The following is a 16,063-nucleotide window of genomic DNA, read 5'->3' on the forward strand; positions in this document are numbered from 1 at the left end:
ATTATGTTTGCTAAATGTTTCAGTACTATCTATTTGCGTTTAAAATATTGTGTAATATTAATGTACTCACTATTTATTTCTTATATATGAAGTTCAATATGAATTTTGATGGAATACAACATCAATCAAGTGGTGGAGATCTCTGTATAGCAGACAGTGGAACTACACACACTATACTTAAATCCGAGAAATATTTTATTGATCTAAAACCAACGGAAGGAACTATACATACAATATCAGGACCTGCTAACTTGATAAAAGGGATAGGAAAGGCAAATTTCATACTACCAAATGGTACAAAATTTTTAATAAATGATGCCTTATTTTCTCCCAAGTCAAGCAGAAATTTATTGAGTTTCTCCGACATATACCTTAACGGGTATGATTATCAGTCAGTGACAACAGAAAATGAGAAATATTTAAGTATCACTGACAAGAGTCATGTGGTTGAAAAACTACCAAGACTTAGTTCTGGATTACATTATACACATATAAATGTACCAGAAATACATATGGTAGTTAACGAAAAATATATTGATCCTGGTGTATTCAGTTTATGGCATAACAGATTAGGCCATCCAGGATCAACAATGATGAAAAGGATTATTGAATGTACTCATGGACATCCACTAAAGGATAGAAAAATCCATCATGATACAATGGTTCCATGTACATCTTGCTCTCTTGGAAAATTGATAACTAGACCCTCACCACTTAAGGTTGAGAAAGAATCACCAATGTTTCTTGAAAGAATTCAAGGTGATATATGTGGACCAATTCATCCACCATGTGGACCATTTAGATATTTCATGGTTCTAATAGACGCATCTAGCAGATGGTCTCATGTTTGTCTGTTATCAAGCCTAATGTGGCATTTGCAAAATTTCTTGCCCAAATTATTAAATTGAGAGCTCATTTTCCTGATTACACCATTAAAAGGGTGAGACTTGATAATGCTGGTGAATTTACATCTCAAGCATTTAATGACTATTGCATGTCTATAGGAATTGTTATTGAACATTCTGTTGCTCATGTGCATACACAAAATGGTTTAGCCGAGTCATTGATTAAACGTTTACAGTTAATCGCTAGACCATTGATAATGAGAACAAAACTCCCTGTATCTATATGGGGTCATGCAATTTTACATGCTGCTGCATTGATTCGCATCAGACCAAGTGCAAGTCATAAATATTCCCCCCTACAACTTGCTTTTGGTCAAGAGCCAAATATTTCCCATCTTAGAACATTTGGTTGTGCAGTGTATGTTCCAATTGCGACACCACAACGTACAAAAATGGGTCCTCAAAGGAGGTTGGGAATATATGTTGGATATGAAACATCTTCAATATTAAGGTATATTGAACCTATGACAGGTGACGTTTTTACAGCACGTTTTGCTGATTGTCATTTTAATGAAACATTGTTCCCTAGATTAGGGGGAGAAATGAAAAATAAAGAAAATGATGTTTCATGGTGTGAACCTCAATTAAAGTATCTTGATCCTCGCACAAAAGAATGCGAGACAGAAGTTCAAAAGATAATGCATATACAAGAACTTGCAAATCAATTGCCTGATGCATTTACAGATACAAAAACAGTGACAAAATCATATATACCAGCAGTAAATACTCCAGCTCGAATTGAAATTCCAAAAGCTGGCAATAACGTCACTCATGAATCTTTGCCACGTCAGAAACGTGGAAGACCAATCGGTTCAAAGGATAAAAATCCTCGAAAAAGAAAATCAGCTGATAATGAAGTAAAAGAAAGTGTTCAAGAAGAACCACAAATCAGTACTCCTACTGCAGAGGAGATTGATGATGTCAATACAGAAATTGCAATCAATTATGCATATTCAAAAATATTATGGAACCGAAATGAAATGAAAAATCTTGATGAGAAATTTTCATTTAATGTTGCATATGACATCATGAATAATGATGATGATCCAGAACCAACATCTATGGTTGAATGTCAAAATAGACATGATTGGGCTCAATGGAAAGAAGCAATACGAGCTGAATTAGAATCACTCAATAAAAGAAAAGTTTTCGGATCCATCATTCTCACTCCTAAAGATGTGAAACCTGTAGGATACAGATGGATTTTTGTCCGAAAAAGAAATGAGAAAAATGAAGTTACAAGGTATAAAGCTAGACTTGTAGCTCAAGGTTTTTCTCAAAGACCGGGAATTGATTATGAAGAAACTTATTCTCCTGTTATGGATGCAATTACTTTTAGGTACTTAATCAGTCTGGCAGTTTCTAAAAATTTAGAAATGCATCTCATGGATGTTGTGAATGCTTATCTATATGGATCACTTGATAGTGATATATATATGAAGATACCTGAAGGATTTAAGGTACCAGAAGCATCAAATGCAAAACCCAAAGAAATGTATTCGATTAAATTACAAAGATCTTTATATGGGTTAAAACAATCGGGACGTATGTGGTATAACCGATTAAGTGATTACTTGATAAGCAAAGGGTATACAAATAATCTTACTTGCCCTTGTGTTTTCATTAAGAAAACAACATCCGGATATGTGATCATAGCTGTTTATGTTAATGATCTTAACATCATAGGTACAAATAAAGAGATCCATGAAGCCATTCAACTTCTAAAGAAAGAATTTGAAATGAAAGATCTCGGAAAAACCAAGTATTGCCTTGGTTTACAAATTGAGCATATGCCTAATGGTTTACTTGTACATCAAACAACATATACTGAAAAGATTTTGAAACGTTTCAATATGGACAAGGCAAAACCATTAAGTACTCCTATGGTTGTTAGATCACTCAATGTTGAAGCTGATCCATTTCGTCCATGTGAAGATCAAGAAGACATTCTTGGACCAGAAGTACCATATCTTAGTGCAATTGGAGCTCTTATGTATCTTACAAATTGTACAAGACCTGACATTTCTTTTGCAGTTAATTTGTTGGCAAGGTTCAGCTCTGCTCCTACCAAAAGACACTGGAATGGGATCAAACACATATTTCGATACCTTCGAGGAACTACTGATTTAGGATTATTTTATTCTAACGAATCAAAACAAGATTTGGTTGGTTATGCAGATGCAGGTTATTTATCTGATCCACATAAAGCTAAATCTCAAACTGGATATGTATTCCTAAATGGAGGTACTGCAATATCATGGCGTTCTCAAAAACAAACACTTGTTGCTACATCGTCAAATCATGCCGAAGTGATTGCATTACATGAAGCTACTCGAGAATGTTTTTGGTTGAGATCAATGACACAACTCATTACTGATTCTTGTGGACTAGAACGCGATAAAAGTCCAACAACTATCTATGAAGATAATGCAGCTTGCATAGCACAGATGAAAGAAGGGTATATCAAAAGTGACCGAACAAAACACATACCACCTAGATTCTTCTCATACACTCAAAATCTCATTAAGGACAACCAGATTGAAATGAGATATGTGCAATCTAGCAAAAACTCTGCTGATCTTTTCACGAAAGCACTTCCAACTGCTATTTTCAGAACACACGTTCATAACATTGGCATGAGACATGTTCAAAAGATGTAACAGCTGAAGCGATGTCTACTTGAGGGGGAGTCAACTCCATGCTGCACTCTTTTTCCCTTAGCTAAAGTTTTTTCCCACTGGGTTTTCTTTAGCAAGGTTTTTAACGAGGCAGTAATTTATAGTTGATCTTCAACAAAATAAAATTGCTATCCAAGGGGGAGTGTTATAATAATAATAATAATATAGATATGGATAGTCAATTTTGGTGTATACATATAGTCAATTTTGGTACACAAAGTATGTATTTTTATATTGAGATTTTAGGCTATAAATACTCATGAATGCAAGCATTAAACTTGCACCATTTCTCACACTTACAAAGTGTTTCTTTCTTTCTCTCCATTATCATCTTTGTTCTTACACTTCATTATTAGTATTCTAAATCAAGAATCAAATCACTAAAGGTAGTTATAAGCCTACTGAATTATAACATCAAGAATCAAACCACTAAAGGTAGTTATAAGCCTACTGAATTATAACATCAAGAATCAAACCACTAAAGGTAGTTATAAGCCTACTGAATTATAACAATTTCATTTGATATTTGATATTGTATTACAGTATATTATATTACTAGTAAAATGACCAGTGAAATTACGGGTTTGTTTAATAAAACAATTTAATGACATGTTTTATGTATTAACTGAAAGAAAATGCTAAAATCATTTATTTTAATGACCCATTTAACTAAGAAACTTGTAGTTATTCTATAAATATATAGAGACATGTATTTTCACATACATATGTAACGTAATTAATTTCGTAAAAGAATCCATATTTGAATTTTAATAATATAATAATTATAATTATTATCTTAAAAGTAAATAATAATAATAATATTCGCTCAAAGTTGAGCATTTATATTTTTAATAATAATAATAATTATTATTATTAGTAATAATAAATGCTTTTTAATTTTTTTTATAAAATTAAAATTACAATTTAGGAGAGACTATTATTTCTTTTTATAAAAGATTTCGTATTATTTTTAATTAAATTAATATATAATTATGACATCATAATTATGAAAATTAAAGGGTAATTAGTTTAATGATGACATCATCATTTTAGAGCTTAATATGACTATATAGATATAGATAGATATTATTATATTATATTATATTATATTATATTATATTATATTATATTATATTATATTATATTACATTATATTATATTATATTATAATTATTATTATATCAATAGAGATTAGGGAATTAATGTTCACCAAATTATTTAATATTAAAAGGGTATTTTAGTAATTTCACACCATTATATTTAGGTAGCTTTTTTCTTTTCCAGCTCACATTTTTTCTCTTGCTTCCTAGCAGATGCTTCAGGCGACCTTTAGCTACTTCGACTACATCGTCACCGTCGCCACCAATCATTGTCTCCATCGCCACCATTGTGTCACTATCGGTGTTTTGTTGCCGACCGGGTTAGGGTTTTAGCTAATCATCGGCGTAAGCTCCATCATCACCGGTGTAACGGCCATCGTCACCGTCATCGACGTAACTGCCATCGTCATCGTCACCGCCTTTCCTTTCAGACTAGGGTTTATTGTGATATGAATACAATTTCAGAGTAAGGTTTTTGATTTGGTGGATTTGTTTTATGTCATTATTTAATAAAACATATTAACGTATCGTCTCCTCTGTACATCAGCTGGAACTTTTTTGCGACCTCTTTGTTGACGATACATGTGATACTTCCTGATCGTCTAATATATTCATCTTGTTGGCCTCTATTTATTCATTGCAGGGTTTTTAAGTTTGATGAATTTTATGGGGTTTGTAGTTGTACTAATTAGATATTAGTTTTTTGAGTATATGTGAAAATTAGATTATTCAATAAACACTTTATCCTAAAAAAAATGGAGAGAGAAACTAGAGAGAGTGCTCAACAGAATTGTAACCGGCGGGAAAGAGGGAGCTACGCACACAACAGGATGCAAGGAAGGGGAGAAGAATCAAGATGGAAGCTACAGGTATCATCATCTAGGATCAAACGGAGGAATCAGGTCGTTCTTTTTTTTCAACTTCCCAGAAAGATGGAACGTCACAGATCTATGGAAGTTTTTCAAAAACTTCGGCAAGGTCAGAGAAGTATTCGTCCCTCCAAAGATAAGACTCAGAAGTGGATTACGATTTGGGTTTGTCAGATACGAAGGTATTAACGTGGTAGACATGGAAAATTTCGCAACAAAACTCAATTCTGCAGATGCCGGTGGGCAATTTCTTAAAGCCTACATTGCTAGAGATAGGAATACGACAAATACCAATGCACCAGAAGCAAACATTCATACTACCATGTAACGACCCGTCAAAATCGCTATTGACGCGGCACGTTAATCATTGATTCCACAGTGAGGTTTTGACCTCTATATGATACGTTTTGATAAAATATTGCATTCATTAAAATAAGTGACTTTCTAAACATAGAAAGTCATAAACATGTGGGCAAGTGCTTAGGTATAAGCAAAACCCCGAAATACATAAGTCTTTAATTTACAGGTTGACATCACAGTCCAATTATTTATTACACAACGCAGTTTTATTTTGAATGCAATAAACTTTGTACAAAGCATGAGAGACTCCATGCAGGCAACAAGCACATCACAGCGGAAGCATTCTAAGGACCTGAGAATAAAACATGCTAAAAAGTCAACACGAATGTTGGTGAGTTATAGGTTTAATTGCTCGAGTCATAAACATATATAAAGATAGACCACAAAATTTCATCAAAAGTTTATCAATAGATTCTACGTAACAGAGCACCCTGGTAACTAAACTTAACGCTATAGTGATAATTACCCCATTCGTTTTAATACACGCAAACCAACGTGTCTTAAACTCAAATAACATACGTCCGTTAAAAGGCTAGCGCTCTAGCTCGGACGGGGATGTCAAGCCCTATGGATCCATATACAATTATTCGCGCCCACCAGTCCATATCCTATGTACTGGCAGCTACTAGTTACCAAAGCTAAGGGATTTCCGGTTTAACTCAGTGTAGAATTTAGTATGTACTTGTGTCTTATCGCGTTTAAAATAAATTGCATGCATTCTCAGCCCAAAAATATTTAAAGTATTTAAAAAGGGAGACTATAAACTCACAGTTCAATATTGCGATTCAATATTGTAGGAAAATTGCGTAGACGTAATGATGGTAGACGACTGTATGGTTGGTCTTGGATTCAAGAACAATACCCCGAACAATACACAATATTTCCTTATTTTAAAACGGTTTGAAACCCGAATTAAAAATACCCTCGAATATATTTTATTATTATTAAACTTAAAATTAAAATTATAATTATAATTATAATTATAAAATTTACGTACAGATATAATTTATGAAAAATTTCGTCGAGCAAAACTGACCTTTTATAGTACTTTTCGATTTACTGTAGCTCATGCGATCGCATGAGTTTTCAGTGTTTTTGCCATGCGATCGCATGGCCGCCTTTTCTGTTTCTGTTTGCTAGTTCGTCGACATCAAATAGTGTACTGTAGCAATAGTGTTTTACTGTAGCAAATAGTGTTTTACTGTAGCAAATAGTGTTTTACTGTAGCAAATAGTGTTTACTGTAGCAAATCACTGTAGCAAACTCGTTTTCACTGTAGCACTGTAGCAAAATACGGTTTCACTGTAGCAAATAGTGTTTTACTGTAGCAAATTGTGTTTTACTGTAGCAAAGTAATTTTTACTGTAGCAAATAGGGTTTTACTGTAGGAAAGTCGTTTTTACTTGTATATATATATACATACATATAATTGTTCATGAATCGTCGAGAGTAGTCATAGGTAATTGTATATATGAAACAGTTCTAAAATTTTGAGACTCAATCTAACAGACTTTGTTTAACGTGTTAAAATAATAAATCGTATAGAGAATTGGTTTAAATAAGTCAAAAATTTTCGGGTCATCACATACCATGAACAAACAACATCCATCTTTAGGTAAACATGTGGATGACAAAAGTTACAGTAGAGTGGCGGATGCAAGAGAAATCATCAATGGGAAAAGATAAGCAGAAGAGAATAAACGCAAACGGGTACTCTACATAACAGAAAAGGACAATGAAAAAAGGGTTGTCTATGCTGAAACGGATAAAGATGATATGGATCTCATGGAGAGAGGTCTTATAGGAGAAGTGAAAAAGATGGAATACCTAGAACAGTTCAGGGAGATATGTGCAGCTGAAGGTTTAGATGGATTCTCGATAATATACCTGGGAGGTTTTGAACTCATGCTCATCTTCGAAAAAGCTTCTATTGCCTCTCAAATTGCAGAAGACAAGAAGCATTTCATACATTCATGGCTAGACAATGTCAAGATCTGGGATAAAAATCATAGAGCACCAGGAAGACTAACGTGGTTAAGCATCATTGGTGTACCAAACAAATGTTGGAATGAAAAAACGTTTAAGTCAATCGTCTCTTGGTGGGGCTTAGCAATCGACACTAACAACTGTCAGTTCAAGGGAAATCAAAGTCTAATTATGGGCAAAGTGCTTGTCCATACCAAATGCTTTGAACATATCAAGGGACATGTAAAAGTGATTATCGGTGACAAAGTTGTTTATGTTCATGTATTGGAAGATATCAACGATATTATTGAGGTCGAGATGGAAATCAAAACCCCATCAGAATGGAATGATGAATGTAACTCGGATGATATTCCATCAGACGGGGAATCATTCATGAATGATGGTGGTTCTCTCAATAACATCCTTGAAAAGGAAGATGAAGTTCAATCAACTGATAGTGACTTCTATCTGGAACACCAATACAATTGTGATCTTAACTAAAATCAAAATCATACCGCAGAAGACGTCAATTGGGATGGCCAGAACGTTCACCGGAATCTGATCACATCAGAGGGAAAGATGAAACGTCAAGATGAGTTCGAGAAAACAAACAGCCACCATAACTTGGGAAACTCAAAGCGCGTGGAGACTACACAATCATTTTCTGACAATAATGAGGTAACGCATATTCCCAAGATTAGGGTTTTCAACCTTTCGATGCCCTAAACACTGATAACCACCCAACCGATCACGTGGACCCACTTAATTCGGATATTGGGCCTATTAAGATACCTGTTGAAAACCCCAACCAGTCCAGTCCATTAAACCAAATCAACCCAACTACCAGTCCTGCCCACCCCATTAGCCCAACATCTGCTACACCATTTTGCCCCAAATTTAATCTCGATGCCAAGCCCACTAACCCTTCACCCACTAGCCCTAAAACCAAAAGCCCACCACCTACAACTCCCTTTAACCCAGCCCAACATAACCCACCTCACTTTAACTTAACCATTCTACCCCAATCGATCAAACCTAATTCACAAACTCACCTACCCCAAATGGTGCCAGCAAACCATACCCCATCACACACTCTCTCATCACCATCCATCCCTAACACTTTTTTTGTCGATGAAACACAAGTCGAAGTAGGTGTTGGACACGCTGATAACCCTGGAAAAAATTCAATCCAGGAGAGGACAAAACACCCTAAAACTAAAATTCCCTCAACCAAATCCAACATCCTGAACATAACCAAATTCAAACACGCAGACAGACCTCAAACACGCCCCCACAAAACATCTTCGATGCAATATAAGAATTCGAATGGATCAACACCTAAATGGACTGGGACTTCCAAATTTCTTCACTTCAAACATCTAGTGAGAAGTGCACACAAAAAATAACCTCAGGTGCACATTAATAAATGTCGACCTCCAGTTTTCCAATCACTCAGTAAAAAAATCTAAATCGAATGGCACATCCAAGGCCCAGAACTTGAACTCATAACTCGTCTGCAAGTGTTGATTACAAAGAATTAGGAGAGAAAATTGGGGTTAGATGGGTGAACAGGCAATAACTATCCTGTTCAATTTTCACTTCGTTTTATATTGTTTTAATGATAGTTCTCTCACTGAATATTCGGGGTGTGGGTAATGAAGGAAAAGTCAGTTGGTTACAGGAACTCTGTCGTAAGGAGAAACCTGATGTTCTTAGGTTACAGGAAACCAAATGTGGACATTTAAATGACTCATGGTTGGAATATATTTGGGGTTCGAATGATTTTAAATATGTTTAAAAATATGCTCAAGGTGCATCTGGTGGGATACTACTCGTCTGGAACCCATCGATTATAGATGTTAGCGAAGCCGTCGAAGGAGAATTCTTCTTAGCCATTAAAGGTCATTTGTTGGGGTGTAATTCAGAAATAGAAATTGTGAACGTGTATGGTCCTCACTCGACTGAAAAGAAAGTAAGATTCTGGGATGAACTAGGAAAACTCCTAAACTCAAAAGATATGTCATGGCTTGTGGGGGGAGATTTTAATGAGGTGCGTTCCATATACGAACGCATAAACAGCGATTTAAACAGAAGTTGGGCAGATCATTTCAACCATTTCATAGATAGCACGGGGCTCATTGAAATTCCACTCGGGGGGAAAAAAATTCACTCGTATATGCGAGAATGGTCTAAAATTCAGCAAGCTAGACAGGTTCTTAATCTCATGCAAACTTGCTGATCTATGGCCGAACATTTCTGCTACCACTCTTCCCAAACATTTGTCGGATCATTGTCCTATTCTCCTACGAAATACCAACCGTGACTTTGGCCCAAAACCAATTCGAGTGTTCAAAGAATGGCTAACCATAGAGGGGGCTGAAGAAGTCATTACAAAAGCGTGGGGGTTACCGGTTACTTCTAACAACCCTGATTGTATATTTCGTGATAAAATGAAGCAGGTGAAAAAGGAACTAAAGATTCTAAGCTCCACTTTTCATGAGCTTGAATCACAAATCTTGCAACATGCCAATGCTATCGAATTTTGGGAACAGGCAGCTGAAAGAAAGCAACTTACAGACCACGAAAGGAGTACATGGATGGAGGAGAAAAAATAACTTCTTTCGAAAAAGAAAACCCGAACAAACATGTTAAAACAAAAGGCGAGAATCAAATGGACGTTGGAAGGGGATGAAAACTCTAAATTTTCCCACAATCATATCAAAAGAAGAAACAATAAAAATGAAATTTGTGGGCTGATGATCGATGGATATTTAAATGAAGAGCCGCAAGCAATCAAGAATGAAGTATATAACTACTTCTCCAATGTGTTCACCAAGGTGGACACAAATCTGAAATGCTCAATTGACTTCAAAATTGGAAGGGTCACCAGCAGTGACAACATGCTTTTAGAGGATAAGTTTATCGAGGAAGAAATATGGGATGCTATAAAGAGCTGCGATAGCTCAATAGCACCCGGGCCGGATGGGTTTACAATGAAATTCTTTAAGCTATTTTGGTGGTTAATACGGGATGATTTGTTGAAAGTATTCGAATGGTTTTGGAATAGTGCTAAGATATCAAGAGGATGCAGCGCCACATTTATCACACTAATTCCAAAAAATAATAACCCTATCGATCTTGGGGAATATCGGCCTATAAGCTTAATAGGTAGTATGTACAAGGTGATATCAAAGGTCTTATCAAAAAGATTGGCATCTATCGTTCACAAAGTAATAGGTATCGAACAAAGTGCATTCCTACAAGGCCGTTACATTCTCGATGGGGTACTCATTGCAAACGAGACAATTGATGATCTCAAAAGAGAGAAGAAAAAAGGGTTCCTCTTCAAGGTTGATTTTAAAAAGGCGTTTGATCGTATCAAATGGGATTACATCATCGAAATCATGAAATGTCTAGGGTTCGGGGAAAAATAGGTCAAATGGATCACGGCTTGTCTTACTTCGGCTAGCATCTCAATCCTAGTCAATGGGTCACCAACCAAAGAGATCAAACCGGAGATGGGAGTTAGGCAAGAGGATCCGTTGTCACCATTTATTTTCATTATAGCCGCCGAAGAGCTAAACATTCTTATTCAAAAAGTAACCGAAAGTGGAGATTTAAAGGGTATAAAAGTCGAAAGAATAATATCACGATTTCCCACCTCCAATACGCGGATGACATGTTACTTTTTGGAGAATGGAGCCGCAGTAACCTCTCAAACCTCATGAAATTTTTATGCTGCTTTGAAGAACTCTCGAGACTCAAGGTAAATCTTTCAAAAAGTCAACTTTTTGGCATCGGGGTCAATACGAACTTGATTATATGGCAGCTCGTTTCAACTGTTCTGCTGGAACATTCCCACTAAACTATCTTGGAATTCCTGTGGGAATAAAAATGAAAAACGCAAATTTAAGAAGAGATTAGCGTATTGGAAATGCAAATCAATTTCTTATGGTGGACGATTGACTCTAGTGAAATCGGTACTCAGTAGCCTTCCATTATACTTCCGGCTAGTGTGATCAAGCTACTCGAATCCTTAAGGTGCAATTTCTTTTGGGGTGGGTCGGGTTCCGAAAGGAAACTTTCGTGGGTTAAATGGGATAAAGTTCTTCTTCCATACGAAAAGGGCGGGTTGAATATTGGGTCATTGGGGGCAAAAAATTTGGCGCTTTTAGGAAAATGGTGGTGGCGCTTCAAATGCCACCCCAATTCTCTTTGGGTACAAATTATCTCAAGTATATATGGGCCGGGGGTGGGTTGGGAAACACTAACATTTCATATTGTTTTAGTGGTGGATCAACATGGCTAAACATTTTTGTAATGGCCCCATCAATACACTTAACGGCTCCGTCACTTGGTCCCACAGCTTGATCGAACTTAAATGAATTTAATAAACAACGTTGCATTCTTTTATTTCAAAAGTTTCCCAAAAAGGAAACATACCAAAATATGTAGTTTAAACAACCCAACATATTAATAACCAAAGTTGACATTAAAACATTGTCAACAAAATCCACAAGTTTAAATTATTCAAAAATAGAATGCAAGTTTAAAGTTTCATAAATGTTTAACAAAATCTGCCCAATGCATGCAGACACTTCTAACACAGCGGAAGCAACCAAATAACTCAAGTACTTGTGAAAACATGCGAGTAAACTGTCAACAAAAATGTAGAGAGTGAATTATAGGTTTAAATAATTGAATAAACTTTAGACCACAAGATTTAAAATGTTAGAAAACATAAAATATTATTCCATTATCAATGAGCCACCTGGTAACCACTTAACCCTTTACTTACCCTTGCCAAACACAATAATAATATACACTGAACAAGTGTATCTACAACAAAATACGAAGTACTAAACATTCCGATTATAAATTGGTAGCGCGACTAGCTAGAAATGGGGTTGTCAAACCCGATAGATCTATCCGTAGGATTCGCGTTCACTAGTAGAAACCAGTGATTACAGTTACCAGACTAGGAAATATTTTTGTTCAACTCATAACGAATAATATAAATTTAATTGTCACTTGTGTCTAAACGTAAAATAAAATGCATGTAATCACATCCCAAAAATATACTTTGAAAAGTATGTAAAAATGGGACTATAACTCACCTTTATAGCAAACGAAGTAACCACACAATAATGCGAACAGCAAATGAAGTAAAGTGATCAGGAATGATCACAACGCCGACCTATAAATAAAGCAGATCGATATAAATAACTAACTTATGTCAAGTCTTAGTATGATAGCTATTGTACATGTTGCAAGTAGACATAGAACAATACTCAACATGCATCAGTTTGATCGGAACAGCGTACGGACACACACTTTCAATTTTTAGAAAGTTTCTACTTTTAGCAAGTTTCCATTTTTGAAAAGTTTCTATTTTAGGAAAGTTTATATTTTAGGAAAGTTTCTATTTTTGGAAAGTTTCTAAATTAGGAAAGTTTATTTAATTAGAAAGTCAACAAAAGTCAACTGAAAGTCAAAGTCAACCGAAATTCAACTCAAAAGTTAACCTTGGTCAAACATAGTTAACATTGATTTTTAAAGTATAGGTTATAATAATATAGGTTATAATGTTATTTAAAGTCATAAATGTATAATTATGTCATAACATAAGTTTAATTAAATTAAATTGAATTATTAAAGTTAACATAAGTTTAAATGATATAATTAATATAACATAAGTATTTAATTAATTAATTAAATATTAGTCATAACGTAAGTATTATTAATTAATAATAGAATTTAAATCATATCATAAGTGTTATTAATTAATAATGAATTGTTAATCATATCATAAGTTTCTAATTATAATTATTAAATCATAAGTATTTAATAATTACATTATAATTAAATAATAACTTAGCCTTATAATAATTAAATGATTAATTAATCCTTATTATAAGTCTTATTATAATAATCTCATAATATAAGTTTAATACTTACCATAAGTATATTTCATTAATAATACAAGTATTATTAATCATAAGTTTAATTAAATGTTTAATTAAATGTTTAATTAAATCATAAGTAATTAATAAATGATATAATATATATATATATATATATATATATATATATATATATATATATATATATATATATATATATATATATATATATATATATATATATATATCATAAGTCTTAAATTAATTTAATTACTTTTTATATCATAAGTAATTTATTAATAATGAAATTCATTATTTATATCATAAGTCATAATTAATAACCATAAGTTTTAATTAAAAGTTCATCGGGTCATAACTTGAGCCCTGGGAATCAGTTTTCGGCGAGTCTTATATATATCTTCGCCTAACCAACCCACCCGACACATTAGTGTGCTCAAGAAAACCACGGGAATAGCAAACAATCGTGACTTACAGCTATAAATCAACTTGTAGCTTTAATCCGTTCAAAAACATGTTTTAGTCATACCGGGTGATCCGTGGCTCGGATTTCGATGATCCGAACATGAAAGTTCATCCCATCATCAATCCTAACACACTAATACACCCTAAACACTCCAAAAAATGATCACAAAGTCAGACCATACCCGATTCAATTCGTTTTCACCTTTCAATTTCAATAAAACACCATTTTAATCATAACTTATGTTCCGGAAATCGAAATAACATGAATTCGGAGTCTAAAATTAATGTCTTGATGAGAGAAACTCATATAGACACTTTAATTTCACTTTTATATCAGTTATATTTCCAGAAAATAATAATCAAACCACTGTCCCAAAACAATCAAACCGAAAACATGCATTAACGAGCATTTCTACGCATACAATCAACAATACAATAACATATAATCATCATACTATCAATATAACATATAAAATCAGAATCATAAAAATAAATGAAAACTTAAAAATCTAGGGTTAGGGTTTATACCCTAATCGAGAATCAAGAGATATGGTTGCGTAGAGAAGAACGAGATGAACGCGTTTATGTAATTGATTTGATGATCCAAGCAATTTTAATTGATGATGATGATGATGTTTGGTGGTGGTGGCATCGAACTCAAGAGAAAAATAGGGAGGAGAGGGTTTGAGAGAAAACTAGATTTTAGGTTAAGATGAAAAAAAAAAATGAAATGGTAAAATGAATTCAAAAAAATGAAAACAAGGGAGGTTACTCCCCCCCCCCTCTCCCCATGGTTCGGCTGAATATGGGAGTGGGGTGGGACCCACTAGCCCAATTTTGTTTAAATATAATTTCCTTGTGGCCCGAACGCCCGATCGAAACCCGAAACGCGAAAACACGACTACGCGATTGAAAATTCGGAGAGATAACAAATACGCGATAAAAAATATATATATAAATACTATATATAAACATATGACATTAAAATATCATATTTAAAATAATTAGGACTTAAAAATCCCAAAAGCTCGACCGTTGGTTTGAAAACCGAAAAGATTCGCAGGATAGAAATCCTAGATTCGTATAAACGTACAATTTAAAATATGAATACAAATATTCATTTAACACATAATAATTAATATATTATTACAAAAATAATAATATAGGTCATAGAAATGACGTGGCACGAATAATAATTAACGGTCGTTAAATAATTAACGATAAAAGATAACGAAAAAAGTAGGGTCGTAACAGTACCTTCCCGTTACGGAAATTTCGTCCCGAAATTTAAGCAGGTGCAGGGGTTGCCTCAGCATCTGGAAACAAATGCAGGTACTTCTGCTTCATTTGATCTTCACGCTCCCAAGTAAACTCGGGACCGCGTCTGGCGTTCCATCTAACCCGAACAATAGGAATTCTACTCTGTTTGAGAGTCTTAACCTCTCGGTCCATAATTTCAACAGGTTCCTCAATAAAATGTAGTTGCTTATCAACATGAAGTTCCTCCAGAGGAATAGTCTCATCGGCCTCGGCCAAACACTTCTTTAAATTCGATACATGAAAAACATCATGAACAGCACTGAGTTCTTGTGGCAATTTCAAACGATAAGCTACGGGTCCAACTCTCTCAATGATCTTAAACGGTCCAATAAAACGAGGACTCAACTTTCCCCTTTTACCAAAACGTATCACGCCCTTCCAAGGTGATACCTTCAACATAACACGGTCACCGACCTGAAATTCAATATCGTTCCTTCTCTTATTGGCATAGCTGTTTTGCCGACTTCTGGCGGTTCTCAA

General features: G+C 34.5%; 1 protein-coding gene across 1 annotated transcript; it reads left to right on the plus strand.

The window, feature by feature from the left end:
- Positions 1–9,219: 9,219 nt before the first annotated feature.
- Positions 9,220–10,492, plus strand: LOC139890002 (uncharacterized). Its single transcript, XM_071872909.1, has 4 exons — positions 9,220–9,289; positions 9,503–9,568; positions 9,689–9,927; positions 10,001–10,492. Exons 1-4 carry the CDS (start codon positions 9,220–9,222, stop codon positions 10,490–10,492), a joined length of 867 nt encoding a protein of 288 aa, XP_071729010.1.
- The last annotated feature ends 5,571 nt before the right edge of the window (positions 10,493–16,063 follow it).

This window comes from Rutidosis leptorrhynchoides, chromosome 2 (genome assembly GCF_046630445.1).
Source record: "Rutidosis leptorrhynchoides isolate AG116_Rl617_1_P2 chromosome 2, CSIRO_AGI_Rlap_v1, whole genome shotgun sequence".
In the NCBI taxonomy this organism is placed as follows: domain Eukaryota; kingdom Viridiplantae; phylum Streptophyta; class Magnoliopsida; order Asterales; family Asteraceae; genus Rutidosis; species Rutidosis leptorrhynchoides.

Bases quoted from the DNA above. Each gene is read 5' to 3' on its own strand.
- LOC139890002 (XM_071872909.1), top strand. From the start codon at position 9,220: ATGGACTGGGACTTCCAAATTTCTTCACTTCAAACATCTAGTGAGAAG. The intron at 9,569-9,688 runs GTAAGGAGAAAC...AATATGCTCAAG, and splicing joins TTGGTTACAGGAACTCTGTC to GTGCATCTGGTGGGATACTA. The intron at 9,928-10,000 runs GTGCGTTCCATA...ACCATTTCATAG, and splicing joins TGGGGGGAGATTTTAATGAG to ATAGCACGGGGCTCATTGAA.